Here is a 17,556-nt window from a genome sequence, read left to right as displayed (position 1 = left end):
CTTTTTTTTTTTTTTTTCTTGAGACGTAGTCTCACTCTGTTGCCCAGGCTGGAGTGCAGTGGTGCAATCTCGGCTCATTGCAAGCTCCGCCTCCCAGGTTCACACCATTCTCCTGCCTCAGCCTCCCGTGTAGTGGACTACAGGCGCCCGCCACCATGCCCGGCTAATTTTTTTTTGTATTTTTAGTAGAGACGGGGTTTCACCATGTTAGCCAGGATGGTCTCGATCTCCTGACCTGGTGATCTGCCCGCCCCAGCCTCCCAAAGTGCTGGGATTACAGGCGTGAGCCACCACATCCAGCCCTTTTGCACTATTTCTAAGATCAATTTCTAGGCTTGTTTTCAGAACATTTGCCATCCCCCTCTGCTCTGGTTTGAATAATTGTCCCCTCCAAAATTCATGAAGTTTGATTGTCAGTGTGATGATCTTGAAAGGTGGAACCTTTGAGAGGTGATGCAGCCAACAAGGGCTTTGCCCTCCTGAATGGGCTGGTGCTGTTATCATGGGAGTGGACTTCTTATCAAAGGGTGGGTTCAGCACCCTTTTCCTTCTCTCTCTCTTTGCCCTTCTGCTATTCTGCAATGCGATGATGCAACAAGAAAGCCCTCACCAGATGCAGCCCCTTGAGGTTGGACTTCCCAGCCTCCAGAACCGTAAGCCAATAAGCTTCTGTAAGCTATCAGTTACCCAGTCTGTAGGAGTCTGCTACAGCAGTACAGAATGGATGAAGACATCCTCTGTATCATTTTGCAATCCTACAAGAAAGGTGTTCTTTTGTACCCATTTCATCACTGGCTAAACTGGACTCTGCAGGGCTAAAGTAACAAGGCAGGTCTGTTTGCTTCTAGAGGACCTGTCCTGCTGTGGCGGTTCTGGGCTCCCCTGGGCTTTGTGGCATTTTACAGCTTGCAGTCATCCTGCAGGGTAGATGTTATTTCTCTTCCCATCTTATGGCTGAAAACCAAGCCTTACAGCAGTTATACAAGTTATGTGGCAGTTTTCAGCAACTGTATTAAAAAATATTTTATGTAGACAATGTGGTGTGTATACGCAATGGTACACCAGTCAGTCTTAAAAAGGAAGACAATGCTGCCATATATGACAATATGGACGAACCAGAAGGACGTTATGTGAAAAAACCCAGGCACAGAAAGACAAATGCTGCACGATCTCACTCACAGATGAAATCTAGAAAAGCTGAACTCACAGAAGCAGAGGGTGGAATCGTGTTTATCTGGGGCTGGGCAGTGATGTTGGTCAAGGGATACAACATTTCAGTTACACTGGAGGAGTATGTTCTAGGGATCTATAGTAGGACATGGTGACTGGAAAATTGCTAAGAGAGTAGATGTTAAGTGTCCTCACCACACCAAAAAACAAAAAGTATGTGAGTTAATGCATGTTAATTAACTTGATTTAGCCATTCCACAATGTATACATATTTTAAAATAAGTTGTAAATAATATACACAATTATTATTTGCCAATTAAAATACATACATTTAAAAATATTTTAGATATTTGTCCATTTTTGTTTCAAGTTTACTTGCTGGTCATTTTATTGTTAAAAAATTCATTTTATTGTTTTTGGCTGGGCACAGTGGCTCATGCCTGTAATCTCAGCACTTTGGGAGCCTGACGTGGGTGGATCACCTGAGGTCAGGAGTTAGAGACCAGCCTGACCAACATGGTGAAACCCCATCTCTACTAAAAATACATAAAATTAGCTGGGCGTGGTGATGGGTGTCTGCAATTCCAGCTACTCGGGAGGCTGAGACAGGAGAATCGCTTGAACCCGGGAGGCAGAGATTGCAGTGAGCTGAAATTGCACCATTGCACTCCAGCCTGGGCAACAAGAGCGAAACTCTGTCTCAAAAAATAAAAATAAAAATGACTGTTTTTTTTTCTGTGTGTACATGACTGACAACAGCAGTGGTTTCCTTTAATACCTCATCAATGTTCCCAGGCACTTTTTGTATTTGAGGTGTGAAGTAATAGGGTGGCCCTTGTCTTGAGCGTGATACTGAACACACCGACCAATAAAATGGGGGCCTTTGGCTGCACACCAGGCGCTCTGGGTACTGATGAGCTCGCCCCCGACTCTGTGCCAGGAATCAGAACGGTTGCCCGGAAGAGTTGGCAGAAAGAGGAGGAACCGGACGCAGTGATCTACCTGGTTTGTCCTGGTGTCAAGTAACTCGGAGTTTTTTTCACACGTGGCTGGCACAGAGGAGACACTCATAAACAACCGAGTTGAATAAAACAGTCCATTGATGTGGAGTCGCATGAAGCAGCATTCGTCCATCCAAAACGCCGATGCTTCTTTAGAGCTGACTGAGTTTTCCCGCAATACTAGGTTGTCCCACGCCATGGACAAAAATAGCCCATGTGGCAACGGAGGCTGGCCGGGGGCACCTAGTGCCCATGCCTCTGGCATCCCCACCAAGGTGACTGTCCAGTAGCTCCCAAGACAGCCCATCTGTGTAGGGCAAACGCCATGAGCCTCTCCTGTGTGCAGGCACACGGCAGGCCCAGGCACAGGGAGGCGGGTGGGCAGGCACACCAACAGCCAAACACTGACCCTGGAGGGCGGTGGTCATCTGCTCATCACAGGCGAAAGACTGGAGGTGGGAGAGGCAGGTGGCGCCCGCAGGAGTTGGGACGAGCTGTGCACACGGCTGGGCACACGCAAAGCTGAGCCTTCTTTGTGAGCAACACGGTCACATTTGGGTGTAGGAATCTCCGCTGGAGTTGCCCAACGTGGGGAGCAGACAGCTCTGCAGCCAGAACCACAGCTGGAGAAGGCAGCGCTTGGAACAAGCCAGGACAGTGGGATGGACGGGCCGGGGCCAAATAGAAGTCATGATAACGCGCTGACAAGTTGTGCAGAGGGACACTGTGTGCAGACGGAGACCATGGAGAGTGGTGATGGGGAAGACGCTGGATCCCTGGCTGGCCTGCATCCCTCTCCGTTCTCAGTTGCCTGTGGAATTCCGGGGAGCTCTGCTCCAGCTACACTGCACATAAAAGTGCGCAGGAAGTAGATCCTGGAGAGGAACTGCTCTTCTGGACTGAGCTTGCTGCTCATGGCAGCCCCACCTGCAGGACCCAAAGCCTTATGTGATGTTTGCTGGACACTCAGCCACGTGGCTGCCTGTTGAGCTCTGCAAGTCCACGCGGGAGCCAGGAATTTCTCCCCAGAAGCCTCTCCATTTTATTCATCACCCCCTAGTAAATCACAACCTGACTTGCTGCAGAGGATGGGGTACCTGGGACTCGTCTGACCCCAGCTCCCCTGGGGAAGTGGAGGTGGCACGTCCCTGCACCCGGCCACCTGCTACCTTCTCCTGGGCTGCCTGTCCATGCCGAGCAAACGGGAAAGTCCAGTGAGGTCCCTGCCTGTGCAGTCCACCAACCACATCGTCCCCTCCCGGCAGCCTCACCTAGGCCCCTCCAGCTGCGACCCCTTGTCCCCTGCACCGATGCCTGGCCTTGGAGGTTGCTGCTCATTTTTCTGGAATTTTCTTTTCTTAGATCTCTGCAGGGCTGCCCCTCCCCCTACAAGGGCTCCACACGTGTTCCCTCCTTCATGACTTCCACTGGGCTTCCCCGACAGGGCCCCACCCTCCCCAAAGCTCTGGTGACACCTGCCAGGTTTCCTCCAGGCCACAGCTCGGCAGCCCGATCTTAGAACAGAAAGTGGCACGCAAGGCAGGTCTGGCCGAGGGCCCAGCATTGTCAGCGGGGTCGGAGGTCTTCCCAGGCCTCGAAGGGGAGACGTGGGCTTCTCAGGGCAGCCCAGGACGCGTCCTCACGAACCACAGCGAAACTACAGCAGGTGTCTCGCAGATAGGAGTCTGCATCATTCCGTCTCCATGCCATGGTTTCTGAAATTATGCAACTATCTGAGCATTCCAGAGGGCTCACAGTAGCCACGCGCAGAGACCCTCCCCATGGGGTGGATGGAAGCGTCCACTAGCGGCACGAGGAATATCCCTGGGCCCCTCGGGAGAGTCTGCAGGGGCAGCCCCTGGGTGAGCAAGCCCAGTGCGGCCTCTCCCTGAAGGGACTTTCGGGCCCTCCCGGGTCGGGGCTTCACCGGCAGCAGGCAGGGCTTTGATATTAATGCTTAAAGGGAAAGCAGAGCTGAGCTGCCAGGACGTCGGTTGGCTACAAACCCTACTCTTGTTAAAAGAGAAACGGGGTCGGGGAGGGGGTTCTCCAGCCCTGAACTTCCCCGCCCGGGCAGGACGCGGCCCGGAGTCGGGGTCCCCCCGCCTGGGGACGCACTGGGGCGGGCGCGCTTCTCCTCCTGGGGTCCCATGTGCCGCCGGCTCTCGGACGGTAAATCAGGGCCCGGGTGGGGGCGATGGGGGGCCCGCGGCCTCGGTGCCCCTGGCCAGCCCAGGGGACAGCGGGACCGCAAGGACAAACTCCTCGGAGGCGCACGGGCCAGGCCGCGGGGCGAGAAGCGAGCGCGAGGGCGGCTGCTGGCGGAGCGGGAAGGGAGCGCCATTTACGTTCGGGCCCGCGCCGGGCGCTGACGTGGGCGGCCCCGTCTCGGCTTCCGGGCCCGGCGCCGTCCCGCAGGGGTCCTCGGGGCGGACGGCGCTCCCGCCAGCGGCGCTGAGCCCGGCCCGACCCTGCCCGCCTTCCTCGGGGACAGGCGGTTTAGAACGTGCGGAACACCGGGCCCCGGGCCTCCGCCGGGCTGCAGCCCCGCGAGCTTCCCGCCAGGCTCCCGCCCCGCCCCGCAGCCGCGTCCGGGCCGGGCGGGCCCTGAGCCGCCCGCGTGAGTCCGTGCGCCGCCCGCGCCGGGAACCAGGAGACCAACCGCGTGGCCCCGCCCGCGCGCGCCGCCGTGTCCCCGCCCGCGCGGTCGTCGGAGCGCGGCTCAGCGGCGCGGCGGAGACTCGGCACGGCGGCGGCCAGGCGCAGGCGGGCGGGCAGAGCAGCGGACGGCGCCGAGGCCGCCCCACGCGCCGGGCTCGCGGCGGCGCAGCGCGCCGGAGTGGTCGGGGCCCGCGGCCGCTCGCGCCTCTCGATGGGCAGCTCGCACTTGCTCAACAAGGGCCTGCCGCTTGGTAAGGCCGCGCGCGCGCGCGTTTCCGGCCGCGGGCGGGGGCGGGGCGGGGCGGGTGCCGCGCGGTCGGGGGGCGCGGGGGCGGACCGAGCGCGCGCCCGCGGGCCGCCGGCTTTGTGTGCGAGTGCGCGTGCGCGCCGGCGTCCGCGCGTGGCCGCGGGCGGGGGCGGGACCGCGGGAAGGGTCTTGCGCATGCGTGGGCCGCTGCGTGTGCGCGAGCGCCGCAGTCTGCTCTCCCCGCCCGCGGGCCGCGCAGGTGACACAAAAGGGCCTGTGGGCCTCTGGGCTGCCCCGCCGGACCCCCAGCTCCACCGACCCCAGTCCCGTGGGACCCGGGACGGCACCCCGAGTCCCGATCCCCGGCCGCTACCCAGTCCCCGGTCATGACCCCGCGGCTGGGCCTGCGGGGCCGGGGTGGGGCGTGAGCCGTGCGCAGCTCGGGGTGTCCTGGGGCGCGCGCTCCCGGGCCAGTCGCGGGAGCGCGCCTCCTCCCGCCGGGAGGCCGCCGGCGACCGTGGCCGCGCGCTGTGGGGGAAGGGGACGGGGCGCGGGTGCCGGGTCTGACCGTGGAGGAGGCCGCCGCCCTCAGACCGGGCCCAAAGGGCAGACCCCGGCGGTGACGCAGGAGGGCCCGGGGTCTCCGTTCCCGCGAACTCCGCGAGGTCCCGGACCGGCCCAGCGCCCCCACCTGCCCCTGCCTGGGCCCGCCCAGGTCCCGGGGCGCCTTCCTCGCGGGCTGCGGCCGCGGAAGCAGGGAGCACAGGCGTGCGCCGGGCTCGCCACCATCGCCATCTTGCAGCGCCCGCGTCCTGGGCCGGCCCGGGCCGCTCCGCGGAGCCTCTGTCCCCCTCGACCCGGCTGCAAAGGCAGAGTCCGTGCGCCTGAGCCCCGGGCCGAGACTGGAGCGTTCTCTTGCGGCCTCCAAGGGCGCCGGTGTCTGGAAGCCCGGCCTGGGCCAGATCCCTTCTGCTGTAGTCTCCGTGATTGCCGAGACAGAATTCCCTTCCAGTGGGGAAAAGGGAAGGCGGTCGCGCCCTTCCCGGTGCCCTGAGTGGGGAGGTGAAACCCTGAGAGTTGGGGCTAGAGGGCCCGGAGCTAGGGCCGAGGCGGCAGGTGCGCAGGGTGCTCCGTGGAGCCCGAGCCCCCCCCTCCCCCCTCCCCGGCCTCTCCACCGTTTCTGTAGGAGCTCTGCAGGGAGCACACGTCCCTCGGGAAGAAAACGGCGCTGGCGGCTGGGCCCGCACCGCGGCCGGCCTCGCTGAGCTCCTAGCGCGTGGCCTTTGCGCGTCTGTGTACCCGTCTGCAGCTTGGGGCAGGGTTGGGGCAGAACCGTGGGGTAACTATTTGCCGTTGCAGCTGAGGATGACAGCTGCGGTTTGGGGGTCCCCCTTTCTGTGTCCTGGAACTTTGTAGGGCGTGGTTCTGCCTTGGGCCTCAGCACCCGGCCTCCCAGGTCTCCCCTGCCTGCCCAGGCCTGGCCACCTCCCTCTGGGGTCTGGGTTTGGCTCCTGGTTGGTGCTGTCGGCTCCGCAGATGCCTTTTGCTCTCTGTGATTCTGTCGCCCATCTTTGAGCACCTGCTTCCATGCAGGCGTCCTCTGCAGAGCTCTGGGAGGGACATGCACTGGGGGTCGCATCTGGTCACTCCTGGGGGTGCCTCATCCGCCTGCCCGGCCATTTTTGGGGTGTCTGCCATGTCCCCAACATGCACTTCTTCCTGTCAGCCTTGACCAGGGCAGCTGTTAGTTCTGAGAGGTGGGCATGTGGTTGGGGATGTCAGCGAGTAGGATCTTCCCTTCTATACACTTGTCATTAACCTGAGAACATGGCAGTGGGGGAAGAGAGGCTTGGCCCGGGGTGCACAGGACTGTGGGCTGGTCCTGTCTCTCTGATGAGTGGGATGAGCCTTGGTCCAGTCCTGTGGGATTGGCGCAGAGCCGATCCCCGCCATGTCCTGGTGGGACTGGAAGTGCTGGCTGGTCCTATCTGCCTCCCCCAGGGGCTGGGAGCCCACCACTCTTTGGACGTTTGTAGCGTAAGGTTCCATTATCCAGCAGACAGCCACTGTTAACAGTCACTCCGTTAATTTTTTCTGGAGGAACCCTGGACAGAAGTAGTCATGCTCTCCAGGAAACGGGCCCCAGGCTCGAGAGGCCCAGTCTCTTCCCTCGGGGCTTAGAGGTGGCCGTCCAGCCACACCTGGTTCCCCAGCAGCCTGGCAGTTTTTCTGGTTTTTCTCCTCTGACTGTCACTTGCCCTCTCAACATTCTGGGCTAGTGCCCCCAGAATGTGACCTGGTCTGAGCTGACGGTGGTGTCGCTGAGCCAAGAGGCGTGTGGCTGGCACCACTAGTGTTGCTGAGAACTCTTCAGGCAGCACTTTGTGCCCGGCTGTGCCCTGGTGCTCCCCATGCAGTGCCCAAGTCAAAGGCGTGTGCCCTGTGAGGTGTTTACCCCGGGTGACTCTCCTTGTAGAAGGACTTAATGTTTCCACTCCACTTGGGGCTGAAGAGGGCTCCGTCCAGGTGGTGCTGACGGTGCAGGCCTGGCTCAGGGCCCAGGGGTGGCCAGGAGGTGGTGGAGGCAGCAGGCGGTGTCGTACGGGTTCTGCGGTTGAACTGCATCCCCCGAGGAAACGCTCTTCGGAGCGCCGGGGTTCTCTGGTGGTCGCTGGATGTTGGTAGTTGTGGGTAAGAGCTCTGTGCCGGGAGTGTCTGGACCCCCGCATCCTCCATTGTCGGCTGCAGTGGCCGTTGCCCACTGCTGTCCCCCGCACTGGGTCGGGGTAACCCACAAGGTGCCACCTGCGTCACTGACCGTCCTTTCCAGAAGCCCCTCCGGCCACACACTCCATGTGGTATCTCCCACGAGGAAATGTTTGTTTTTTTTCTTGTGAAGCCAGAAATTTCTTGGTGGCCCTTTGCCGAGCCAAACGTTAACCTTGAGTTGTCTCTCTGGGCGGCCCCAGGTGGTGCCGGTTCTCACGGGTGTTGAAGGAGAGTGAGGATGGCCCTGAGGGAAGCCCAGTTGGTTTGGATGGGGAGGCGTTGGGGCTATGGCCCTGAGAGAGGTGTGGGCGGTGTTGGGACCAAGCCCCTTCTGCACCCTCTCCTGGCACCGCCATCAACTCTCCAGGCCTGGTGTGGCCCAAGCCACCCTGCCCGCCTATGCTACCCTACCCACACGTGCCACCCTGACCTGCTTGTGCCATCCTACCCGCCCGTGCCACCCTGCCCTCCCGTGCCACTCTTCCCTGCCGCCCGTGTCACCCTGCCCTCCCGTGCCACCCTGACCTGCCACCTGTCTGTGGTGTGAGGGCTCCTGGGCTGCCCTGTCTGCATGGCTGGCAGGAGCCTCAGAGGCATCTGAGGCTGCCTCTCCAGTGATGTCGTGTGTAGAATGTTGTGTTGGGAAGGGGAGGAAGGGTGTAGCCCTGATACCCCACATGTGGTAGGAGCCAGGAAGGTGGCGTTCTGGGGGTTCCTGGAGCTCACAGGTTATGTGCGTGTGCTCGCTGAACAAACGGGGAAACGTGCGGCTCCACGGATGTCCTGGAGAGGAATCTTGCTGGCAGATCCGTGCCTTTGATCGCAGCCCCTACGCTGTGTCCTCTGAGCTGTGATGCAGCACCACAGGCCCCATGGAGTGCGGTGGCTCCCTGGCTCACAGGGATGCTGCCGTCCGAGGTGCCGTATCGGCTCGTGGATGACTTGGGCAGTGTCTTTCTGGGGTGCTGTCGGAGGAGGAGCTGTATCAACCTGTGGGTGATGGGCCATGTCTGTCTGGGGAAGGTTCTGGTGGCCCCATGCTCTCAGCCCAGTGGCTCCACGCTGCTGTGCGGCTCCCTCTTGGGGGCCTGCCTTCTCTGCCATTGCAGGGCAGGGTCTCAGTTTCCTCTGGGCGGCAGGCGGCTGTATCTCAGGACCGGAAGGCTCTGGGTCAGGCTGTGCACAGCCTTCGTTCATGTCAGCCCCTGGCTGGGCAGCACCGCCAGGCCCTAGTCTTTGGGCCTCCAGGCCTGGACAGCCAGAGGGGGCATCTCACCAATGCCCAGATGGCAGCCGGTGACTCACGGCAGGACAGCTTTGTCACGAGAGGGCCACTAGAGCCCGGAGTAACCAGGGCTTATGGGGACAGGGCAGGGTGAGGGCCGGTGAGACCGCCCAGCCTTAGGGTGCCCTTCTGGTGGTCGGGGAGCCCTTCCTGGGCAGCGGCTTTAGGGGCTGCTGTGGGGAGGGGGAAGAAGATGGGGTTGGTGAGGAAGGGCTTTTGGGACACAGTGTCCTGGTAGAGGCCTTGAGGGAGGGGAGCGGACCGGTTGGCCCAGCAGGGCTGGCCGGTGGAGGGACGTGGAGGGTTGGTAGCTGCTGAGCCTGGGTCTGAGCAGGTGGGGATGGGGACCAGGTGCTGAGGCTGGGGAAGGAACGGAGGTAGCTGCTTGGTCCTGGCGCATCTTGGTGTCCCCTGGGACTTCCTGGAACCCCCCCCCCCCAGTGCCCAGAGACCCGCTGTGGCTGTCTGGAGCGGGGCAGGTCCCACCCCGTGGTGACCCCCAGTGTGCCGGGGCAACCCTGGTCCCTCTCCAGAGTGGACCAATGCCCAGCACACACGTGGATCAGGGCCGAGTGGGCAGGCGTGGCCAACAGGAGGGAGGATCCGGCAAGCAGATGGTGATGTGCATCCAGAGACAGGGCGTTGACATGTGGCCAGGAGGCTCTGGGGTCATCGGGCCGCCACCGTGCTGCCCCCCGGGACTTGATGCCTCCAGAGAACCTGGGGGCTGCTGCCCCTCACCTCACCCCCATTTTCTTTAAAATCAGTTTTTGTTTTAGAGCAGTCTTAGATTTACAGGAAAATAGGGAGCTAGCACAAGTTTCCCACGTGCTCTACGCTCACTTCCCTCGTGGGTCCGTTGAGTGCTTTCTTACAACATGAGGTTAAGCGTCTGCAGGGTGAGAACCTGGAGACTGTCCTCGTGTCGCTGAGCTGAGAGCCGTGTGTGGCTGTGAGTTTTTGATGAGGAAAAGCAGTGTGGGTCCTGGATTTGGACAGCACAGGCCCGTCTGGGAGCCGTGCGCCTTCACCTTGGAGTGTGTTGGGGAGGTACAGAGCTGGAGCCCTTGACCCTGACCGGCCAGCTCCCTGGCATGAGGTGCGCAGGGCCTCCAGCATTGCCCTAGGTGGGGGCTCCAGGACTCGGACGCTGGCTCTCAGTGGGGCAGGTGTGGCCCGGCAGGGGGTGCTTTGTGAGTACACCATGGCCCCAGGGTGGTGCAGATGGTGGGCAGACCTGCTCCAGGGCTGTTTTTTGAGGCAGAGGTCCCTGGAGGAGAACCAGGTGCTGGGCCTCAGTTGTCTGTCCTGAACTGGGGCAGCCTTGGAACAAGGAATCGCAGGAAGTCCCTGTGGCATGGGGTGCAGCCCCTCAGGTCTGGCAGGGCTCGCCCAGGCAGTGCAGGGCCACAGGAGCCCTGCCACAGGTTCCTCAGCTCGGGAGCTCACAGCTTCCTCACTGCAGGGTCCTCAGTGAGGGCCGGGGTGGCCTTCACACATCTGCTTCCTCCTCAGAGCCACAGGTATGGGCACATACTGGCCAGTATTGATAAGCATTGAGAGGCATTGATGGGTATGGATGAGCCTCCAGGAGCAGCGGCTGGTGCCATGTTACTGTGGGCAGTATTGAGTATTGGCCGGTCTTGACGAGCAGCAGCCAGTACTGGGCCACCGTGGGTAGCATTGATGAGTATTGACTGGTATCGATGAGTATCAGCTGGTATCAATGAGTATTGGCCCATATCAATGAGTTTGGCCAGTATTGATGAGTATTGGTTGGCGTTGATGAGTATCGGCTGGCGTTGATGAGTATCGGCTGGCGTTGATGAGTATCGGCTGGCGTTGATGAGTTTGGCTGGGCGTGGGTGGCGCGGTGCCTTGCCCCCTGGCCAGGCTGGCTCGTGGGTGAAATGTGACATTCAGGCAGTTTTCTCCTGTCCTTTTAGTTTGTTTTTATGCGGGATCCGGGTACCATGGGGAGATCCGGCATTCAGGGCAGGAGGCTGCAGCGCAGGTCGTGGGGGCCCAGGCACAAGCGATGGGGATCCCGCTCCACAGTGTTGCTCTTAGGCCCTCCGTCAGGGAGCCCCACACAGCACCTGCCATGAGGAGTGGTGTTGGGGACCCTGGATGGGAGGTGCGTGCGTGGGGCTGCACCCCAGCCCCTGTGATGGTGTCTCTGGAAGCTGGAGACGGTCAGCATGTATGCTTGAATCCTGCAGAGGGAACTGAGGGGTGGAGATTTGTCTGCGAGGCTTTTGGCAGGGGCGGCCTCACAGCACACTACCAGGGTCTTAAGCTTGGCTGAGTGGCCCCTTCTGGCCTGGCAGGCAGTCGTCTCAGCCCACGCCTGCCACACTGCTGGGCTGGTGGTGGCCGGCTCCTGTCCTGGTCAGCCTGATGTCAGCTGCACGTTGGGGTCAGCCCCTGTGCTGTGTCTTCATGCCAGAGCAGGGGCCAGGTGTGGGCAGCTCAGTGACACCCTCCCGAGGGCTGGGCGATCATGTGCACTCCTAGCACCCTTTACCTTGCAGGGCTGCATCCCTGGAAGGCTTGGCCCCCTCAGGTGCCCCCTGCCCCTGTTCATTCAGCCACTGGGGTTCGTGCCCTCAGCTTCCCGCCAGGCCCTGGCCATAGCAGTCAGGAAGAGCTGAGCAGTGGTTTTGGGAGAATCGAGGGAGCGTCGCTGGGATGCACCGAGGGTCGGAGGTGGAGTCGGCGCGGCTCAGGGCAGGCAGTGCCAGGCTGGATGCTGGAAAGCCAGCAGCACCTCTCCTGGTGGCTCCTGGGAAGTTCCACGTCCTTGCCTGGTCACAGAGGCCCGGGAATCGGTGACATGAGATAGAAGCTTCCAGAACAGGAGGCAGAGCCTTTCCGCAGTTTCCCTGCCCACAGCACACACCCTGTGTCCTCCGCCCCCTGGTTCTTGGACACTGGGGACATCTGGGTGCGGCGAGAGCCTGTGGGGGTGGGCGCAGCCCTGGGGACTGTTCCCAGGAGTCGGCCTAGGGACCACAGGGGCGCGGCCTTGGGCCTGGCACTGCGACCTCAGGGTGAGCGCCCTTCGTGTGTGCGGCAGGAGCTGGGGCCCCTGGCTGGCAGCAGGCCCCCGAGTCCAGGTAGGTCCCAGACAGCCCGGGTGTGGCAGATGCAGTGAGGTCCACTTCTGAGGCGTTCCCTGGAGTCTGTGAGTTCTGGTCGGACCTTCGATGGCATTTTAATGTGTCTCTTGTGTTTAATTTTTAGTAAGACTTTGACCCCGACGCAGGCTTCAGTGATTGCCGCGGATCAGAAGCCTGAGCGCTTTGGCTCGAGACAATTAAGGACGTGGGATGAGGCTCCGAGACAGGACGCGGTTCTGCCTGGGGATCCTGAAGATAAAAAGCTTTGAAAAGTCGAATTCATGGTCGTGGAAGCTGAGCCCATATTAAGAGATGTCAGGTTGGTAGGGGTTCCTGGCGTCGGCGGCAGAGTGAAGCCGGCCGGTCTCTTTGTGACCGTGTGGAGGAGGCACTGCCTCGGATCAAGTCGAGGGACCTGGGCTGTGCAGGCGTCGGGCCCGACTGCTGCCACCTGGCCCCCAGTGTGCTCTGGGCGAGGACAGGTGCCCCTCGAGGGAGGGCTTCCTGCACACCTGGTGGCAGAGCACAGCTGTGGTCAGGCCTGTCCGTGGCGTCTGCTGTCTGTTTCTGTCGGAAAGTGTCTGAGAGGCACGGAGGGCCTCCACGTGGAGGCCCCAGCACTAGGGCGGAGCCCCACACGGAACCCTGGAAGTCTCAGGTGTCCACCTGGCTGGCCCAGGAGCAGGGCCGCGGCCCCCGTGGAGCTATTCCTTGTGGTTGGTCTGTGCTCTCTGGCCTGGAAGTGCGTGCAGTCGGAAACAGCCTTGGGCTTGGGGGTGCTGCAAAGCCTGCTTCAGCACAGGCCATGTGACTATGAAGCATCCTGGGTGTGTCCCCAAGCCCGCAAGGGTGGGCTGTCCAGGGGAACCCTGGCACGGTGGTCGGGGGCAGCTTGTGGGTGATGTGAGGAGGCACCTTGGGTGCCTGAGCCTGATGGGGCCTGTTGTCTCCACCTGCTCCCCCCTCCCCACCGTTCAGCTGAGGGACCTGGTTCCCACTCACCCAGCACCCGGGAGTCCCCCACGCAGTTCCGACGAGGGACCCGGTTCCCACTCACCCAGCACCCGGGAGTCCCCCGACATGGTTCCAATGAGGGACCCGGCTCCCACTCACCCAGCACCCAGGTGTCCCCCCAGGCAGTTCTGACGCAGCCGAGCTGTCTGCAGTGGTCCCGCGTGTCCACACCTTCCTCATCAGAAGTGAAATCCAAGGATACTGAGAGCGGGTGTCTATCCACTCACTCAGAAACAGCAACATAAACCTTTCCGCTTACGGGAAGTCATCACCACCACACACAGCTGGGAGGGAGTCCGCGTGCAGAGGCAGGCCATGTACAGTGTCACTGGGCGGCTGCCTGTGGTGCTCACGGGCAGCTCCAGTCCAGAGGGAATGAAGGAAAAGGCAAACCAGGACGCGGTTTTGACCGTGCAGACCTCACGTTTGGGATCTGGTTTCGTGTCTTGAAGGCAAGTGGGTGGAATGGCCAGTGGCTCCTCCGAGGACGCCAGGGCGTGAGGACCTTGCGGGAGGGGCATGGGCCCAGCCATACTGGGAGCCCTCGGCTTTGGGGTGGTCAGTGGAGACCCATGCCCTGTCCCCTGCAGGCATGTGCTGCAGGCCCACTGCACCCCTGGGCTGTCCACCAGAGCGTTTCTTTTCTCTGCCGTGGGTTCCAGGAGGCACTTCCCTGCCTCCTAGATACTGGCAGCTCGGTGGCCTCTGCTCACCTGCAGGGGGATGGGGCGGGAGACTGGGCAGGGTGTGCTTGTGGCCGCGGCCACTGGGGAGCCTGCTGGGTCACTCTGCTCCTTGGTTCTGTCCTGCGCCTCCCCTCCTGCTGGCCGAACGGTCCGGGGTACTGCTTGGTCTCCTGTGGCCGGTCTTTGTCGGGGAGTGGATCGGCTGGGCTCTGGCCCCAGCTCCGCCTCTGCCCAGCTGCCGTGGGGCTGACAGTGGCCCCACCTGGTGCTCCCTGCCTGGCACGGGGCAGTCAGGCGGTGCCTGGAAGCTGCCATGCTTCTGTGATGCCTCAGAACCCTTATTTCTCCAGTTGGCCCCGATGAAGCTTAGTTGTGTCATATGCGAAAGGAATGGGTATTAATAATCTTTAATCATCTCGTTCTGGGAAGGTCAGGGCACAGAGTGGACTTTAATAGGTTTTAACCCTTTTCTTCCTTTGTTCTGTTTCTTTTCCCTTCACATCTATAATTAGAAGGGATGCCAGGCAGAGGGTGGGGGGCGTCCTACGTGAAACACTGGTGACCCCATCAGGGATTCCGGGCAGCCACGTGGTAGCCCAGGCAGGAAAGGGACAACCATGTTCCCAAAGCCCCGTGCTGCCATCTGTGTCCTCCTGGGTCCCTGCTGTCCCCCTGCCTCATGGAGCTGCCCTGGGGTCTCGGAGGGTCTAGGAGGTTCTCGGGGGGTCTCAGAGAGTCTGGGAGGGTCTTGGAGGGTCTCGGAGGGCCTGGGAGGGTCTGGAGGTGTCTCGGTGGATCTGGGAGGGTCTTGGGGGGTCTCAGAGGGTCTGGGAGGGTCTTGGAGGGCCTGGGAGGGTCTGGAGATTTCTTGGGGGGTCTCGGAGGGTCTTGGAGGGTCTCGGAGGTCCTGCGCCCAAGGGAGATGGTAGTGGGTATCCACAGTCTGTGTTCACTCGAGTCGGCGAGCTGAGGCACACACGAGTGTGTCTTTCCCGTGGATTTTTACTTTACTTTTTACGAATATTACAACATATGGACTAGAAAACCCCCGGCGGTCGGCCCTCGTTGGCCCATGCGCAGTGGGTGGCGTGGAGTGGGTTGTGGCCACGGGGCCGCAGTGGTGCGAGGCTGAGCACTTGCCTCTGTCTTGCAGGCGTCCGACCTCCGATCATGAATGGGCCCCTGCACCCGCGGCCCCTGGTGGCGTTGCTGGATGGCCGGGACTGCACAGTGGAGATGCCCATCCTGAAGGACGTGGCCACTGTGGCCTTCTGCGACGCGCAGTCCACGCAGGAGATCCACGAGAAGGTACCACCACGTGGTGGCCTGGGCCTGGCAGAACCGCACGCTGGAGGGGAGTGGGGAGGGACGGGAGCATGGCAAGCCCAGGCCGCAGCAGGTCTGGGTGCCACTGGGGCAGGAGCGGCCTCTGTCCCAGTCGTCCCACGCCGTCAGGAGGTGGACACCGGGTTTGCCCTGAGCCCCATCAAGAGGTGGACACGGGGTTTGTCCTGAGCCCCATCAGGAGGTGGACACGGGGTTTGCCCTGAGCCCCATCAGGAGGTGGACACGGGGTTTGCCCTGAGCCCCATCAGGAGGTAGACACCGGGTTTGCCCTGAGCCCCGTCAGGAGGTGGACACTCGGTTTGCCCTGAGCCCCGTCAGGAGGTGGACACAGGGATTTCCCTGAGCCCCATCAGGAGGTGGACACTAGGTTTTCCCTGAGCCCCATCAGGAGGTGGACACCGGGTTTGTCCTGAGCCCCATCAGGAGGTGGACACTCGGTTTGCCCTGAGCCCCGTCAGGAGGTGGACACTCGGTTTGCCCTGAGCCCCGTCAGGAGGTGGACGCCCGGTTTGCCCTGAGCCCCGTCAGGAGGTGGACGCCCGGTTTGCCCTGAGCCCCGTCAGGAGGTGGTCACCGGGTTTGCCCTGAGCCCCGTCAGGAGGTGGACACTCGGTTTGCCCTGAGCCCCGTCAGGAGGTGGACGCTCGGTTTGCCCTGAGCCCCGTCAGGAGGTGGATGCTCGGTTTGCCCTGAGCCCCGTCAGGAGGTGGACGCTCGGTTTGCCCTGAGCCCCGTCAGGAGGTGGTCACCGGGTTTGCCCTGAGCCCCGTCAGGAGGTGGACACTCGGTTTGCCCTGAGCCCCGTCAGGAGGTGGACACTCGGTTTGCCCTGAGCCCCGTCAGGAGGTGGACACCGGGTTTGTCCTGAGCCCCATCAGGAGGTGGACACCGGGTTTGCCCTGTGGCTTCTTGATTCATTTTCAGTTTTTTCCCAGGGAGCAGGTCCTCGGGATGCCAGCTTTTGTGGCGGGGGTGGAGTGAGGTGCTTCCCCCGGCCCCAGTTACGCAGCGGTTTTCACACGGGCGGTCTCGGTATTGCCCGCGACCTGGCTGTGGTCCAGCAGTGAGCAGCCTTTGGGCAGCTTTCCTGATTCATGTTTGCTCAGGAGACCCACAGGCTCCTCCATGATGAGAACTAGGTTGGTCTGGCTTCTACTTGTAGCCAGGGATCAGTGATTCAGAGCAGCTTTTCCCTGAAGACAGACGAAGAAGCTGGGGCCCCAGGAGCTCACAGGATAGGGCCAGGCCCAGGCTGCAACCCGGAGAGGCCTAGAACCTGCAGGAATGGGCAGGCCTTGCCAACTCTGGCCTGGGGTGTTGGCTGTTCTGGAAGAAGTGGCTGAGAGGCTGAATTTGGCTTTGGTGGCATCACTGGCCTGCTGGGTGTGGGGCCCTGCCGGCATATGCATGGCCTGAAAGGTGATACCTGGAGTGAGGGTGACCTGGACTCTGACGCTCCACACGATCGGCACACAGCCTGCTGATGTCCGGGAAACCTTGAATCTGGATTTTCGGGGACCCCGCACTGCCGGCCCCAGGTGCCTGGCAGAAAGAAGTGGGACGGCCCCTTTAGAGGAAGACAGCATCAGCCCTGGCCTCGGGTCATTTCTACAAATCATCATCTGGTGTGGGGTCCATCACATGCAAGCAGAGGTAACCAGGCAGTCAAGGAGATGCGCAAAACGCAGAAGCCGGGAAAGCGGTGTCGTCCACAGGAGCTCCCCGTGCTGCTCACGGGCCCGTCACCCAAGCCCAGCCCCCGGGAGGCTGGGCCAGACACCTGACGAATTGCTGATGACCCTGGAACGGGGCGTAGCAGCGTTAGGGGAGAAAATGAGATGCGGATCTGAGAAACGCTGAAGCCGAATGGGGGAACTGAGGGGCGGGTTTACCAGCTGACCAGGCAGCAGCAGACAGGAGGGAAGGAGGGAACGCGGGAGAGGGCGAGATGAGGAAGAGTCGCTCTTGCAGAAACTTCAGAACAAGAGAGGGAAGGGGTTAGAAGTGATGACGACAGCAAAAGCATTTCCAAAATGGACAGAAGAAAACCTGATGTTAAAAATGTGCGTGGTCTGCTGGGAGCGTCTGCTGGGGCGTTTGCTCTGGAAGATTCTTCACGGTTTCTCACGTGGTTAGATGTGTGCTTGTAATGCAGCCCAGTGGCCACACTCCTTTATCCCGGAGACTCGGAATGTGCGTCCACACGCCCAGTGGCCACACTGCTTTATCGCGGAGACTCGGAATGCGTGTCCAC

At 61.3% G+C, this 17,556-nt stretch overlaps 1 protein-coding gene and 1 pseudogene across 12 annotated transcripts in view; one reads left to right on the top strand and one right to left on the bottom strand.

Annotated features, from left to right (window-relative positions):
* Nucleotides 1–1,212: 1,212 nt before the first annotated feature.
* LOC134761251 (DNA damage up-regulated protein-like) lies at nucleotides 1,213–3,551 on the bottom strand (annotated as a pseudogene).
* Nucleotides 3,552–4,005: 454 nt separating this feature from the next.
* The window catches only part of CTBP1 (C-terminal binding protein 1), a 37,233-nt gene continuing 23,682 nt past the window's right edge, over nucleotides 4,006–17,556 (top strand). For 2 of the 12 annotated variants that reach the window (XM_054554886.2, XM_054554883.2), the window contains exons 1-3: nucleotides 4,006–4,343; nucleotides 12,380–12,574; nucleotides 15,109–15,263. In XM_054554886.2, the coding sequence (XP_054410861.1) occupies nucleotides 12,568–12,574; nucleotides 15,109–15,263 (162 nt within the window). In that variant the 5' untranslated portion in view covers nucleotides 4,006–4,343; nucleotides 12,380–12,567. Of the gene's footprint in view, nucleotides 4,344–4,855; nucleotides 5,084–5,261; nucleotides 5,339–5,609; nucleotides 6,196–6,236; nucleotides 12,253–12,379; nucleotides 12,575–15,108; nucleotides 15,264–17,556 lie in introns of those variants that run through there. The other 10 variants (XM_002814502.5, XM_024245733.3, XM_024245737.3 and 7 more) reach the window with 9 other exon arrangements.

This window comes from Pongo abelii, chromosome 3, assembly GCF_028885655.2.
Source record: "Pongo abelii isolate AG06213 chromosome 3, NHGRI_mPonAbe1-v2.0_pri, whole genome shotgun sequence".
Classification (NCBI taxonomy): domain Eukaryota; kingdom Metazoa; phylum Chordata; class Mammalia; order Primates; family Hominidae; genus Pongo; species Pongo abelii.
This window is presented reverse-complemented; position numbering and strand designations above follow the sequence as displayed.